Source organism: Triticum aestivum, chromosome 3A (assembly GCF_018294505.1).
Source record: "Triticum aestivum cultivar Chinese Spring chromosome 3A, IWGSC CS RefSeq v2.1, whole genome shotgun sequence".
Classification (NCBI taxonomy): Eukaryota; Viridiplantae; Streptophyta; class Magnoliopsida; order Poales; family Poaceae; genus Triticum; species Triticum aestivum.
Genome location: NC_057800.1, coordinates 597,616,872 through 597,619,237, shown reverse-complemented (window position 1 = coordinate 597,619,237; position 2,366 = coordinate 597,616,872). Strand labels below are relative to the sequence as shown.

The 2,366-nt window shown below is 53.7% G+C and overlaps 1 protein-coding gene across 1 annotated transcript; it reads left to right on the top strand.

The window, feature by feature from the left end:
* Positions 1 to 612: 612 nt before the first annotated feature.
* Positions 613 to 1,991, top strand: LOC123062474 (thiol protease SEN102). The gene has a single exon (XM_044486007.1). It carries the CDS (start codon positions 705 to 707, stop codon positions 1,797 to 1,799), a length of 1,095 nt encoding a protein of 364 aa, XP_044341942.1. The 5' UTR covers positions 613 to 704; the 3' UTR covers positions 1,800 to 1,991.
* Positions 1,992 to 2,366: the final 375 nt, after the last annotated feature.

The window sequence follows — 2,366 nt, the reverse complement described above, 5'->3', positions numbered from 1 at the left end:
TCCGGTGAGATGTGAGAGATGATGCGACGGACGGGAAGCTGGTTCCTAGAAACGCACAATGCATCCTCAGTTAGATAGAAAGATATATGCGCGTGCAGTGTTAATTTGTACATGGCCGTGGCGTAAACGCCCCGCTAATTCTTAATCTGTCAATCGTCTCGTCCTCCCACTCCCACTCTCGCTGCGTACGTATATACTCCCTCCGTTTCAAATTACTCGTCGTAGTTTTAGTTTAAATTAACGAGTAATTTGGAATGAAGGGAGTACGATCGAGCGCACGCGCCACATTAATCCCCACGACCTAACTAAGAAGACTGCGTGCGAATTCACGGCATCCGCAAGAGCACAACTAGTATGATGCGTAGCTAACAATGGCATTAGCTGGTAATACGATGGAGCATTAATGGATTAACCACCATTTTGATGTACTGTACTGTACTACGTACGTGGCCACTGATGAGAATGCATGAGCAGTAGGCAGTAAGTTGTTGCCGGCAAGCAACGTGCACCTGCAACTGCAATTCATTCTTGCATGGAACACATCGATCTTGCCAGTGTGATCACTCCTGCTCTGCTCGGCTCGCCACCGCTATATAAGAACCAGCTGATCGCCATGGCTACCACCACCATACCACACCCAGCCGTCTCACAGCACTCCAGACCACCTCTAGCAAGCGCGTGCACTGCCAAGGTTCCAATCATCAATGGCGAGAGCGATCGTGCTTGCGGCCACCATGGCCGCGGCCGCGCTGTTCATGCTGCTGGCCGCCGCGCCAGCGCCGGCGAGCGCCGTGGATTTCGGCGAGCACGACCTGGCGTCGGAGGACTCCCTGTGGGCGCTGTACGAGCGCTGGAGGGAGCAGCACACGGTGGCGCGCGACCTCACCGAGAAGGCCCGCCGCTTCAACGTCTTCAGGGAGAACGTCCGCCTCATCCACGAGTTCAACCGCGGCGACGCCCCCTACAAGCTCCGCCTCAACCGCTTCGGCGACATGACCGCCGACGAGTTCCGCCGCGCCTACGCCTCCTCCCGCGTCTCCCACCACCGCATGTTCAGCCGTAAGGAGGGTGGCGGCGGCTTCATGCACGAGAGCGCTCGGGACGTGCCGCCTTCGGTGGACTGGCGGCAGAAGGGCGCGGTGACCGCCGTGAAGGACCAGGGACAGTGCGGCAGCTGCTGGGCTTTCTCGACGATCGCGGCCGTGGAGGGCGTCAACGCGATCCGCACCAAGAACCTCACGTCTCTGTCCGAGCAGCAGCTCGTGGACTGCGACACCAAGTCCAACGCCGGCTGCAACGGCGGCCTCATGGACTACGCCTTCCAGTACATCGCCAAGCACGGCGGGGTGGCCGCCGAGGACGCGTACCCCTACAAGGCCCGGCAGGCCTCCTCCTGCAACAAGAAGCCGTCTGCCGTGGTCACCATCGACGGGTACGAGGACGTTCCGGCCAACGACGAAGCGGCGCTGAAGAAGGCGGTGGCCGCGCAGCCGGTGGCTGTGGCCATCGAGGCTAGCGGGTCGCACTTCCAGTTCTACTCGGAGGGGGTGTTCGCGGGCAAGTGCGGGACGGAGCTGGACCATGGCGTGACGGCGGTGGGGTACGGCGCCACCGTGGACGGCACCAAGTACTGGATCGTGAAGAACTCGTGGGGGCCGGAGTGGGGCGAGAAGGGGTACATCCGCATGAAGCGCGATGTGGAAGACAAGGAGGGGCTCTGCGGCATCGCCATGGAGGCATCCTACCCCGTCAAGACCTCAGCCAACCCGAAGCATGCCGGTGCCCATGACGAGCTCTGAAGTCTGAATCTCTCATCGATTATCTAACTAATTATTGGCCCCTAATATGCATGATCAGGGCATTATCGCAAGGGAAAAATAAATAAACAATCAATTGATATGTACCCATCACATATATTAGTTGCACTATACTTAATTATCATACATGTACTGCGGTTTCGACCGATTTGTATCTAAACGGTTTACATTATATATCCTGTCACTTTTTTTTGTGAAACCTCACTCATATTTAATAATTAAACATTTGTACAATCATTATTGAAAGATTATTTTCAGATGAATTATGTGTAAAGAAACCGATCTAAATCAAAACCTACTCTTTTTTAAATGTAGACACGTTTCATACTTTCATTGTGTGTGACCAAAGAGAGTATGCACGAGTGGTTTGCATTTGGCTGAATAATAATGTTAATGGCTGTTTACGCGGCACACTTGATGAGGTGGAAGACTACATGCTGAAAGAATTAAAGGTAGTGGGGATCAATTATTTATGTATACTATAAAAATATGATCGTGCGTTGCAACGGGTACACATAATAATATGAAGCTAGAAATCTATTTTTTTAT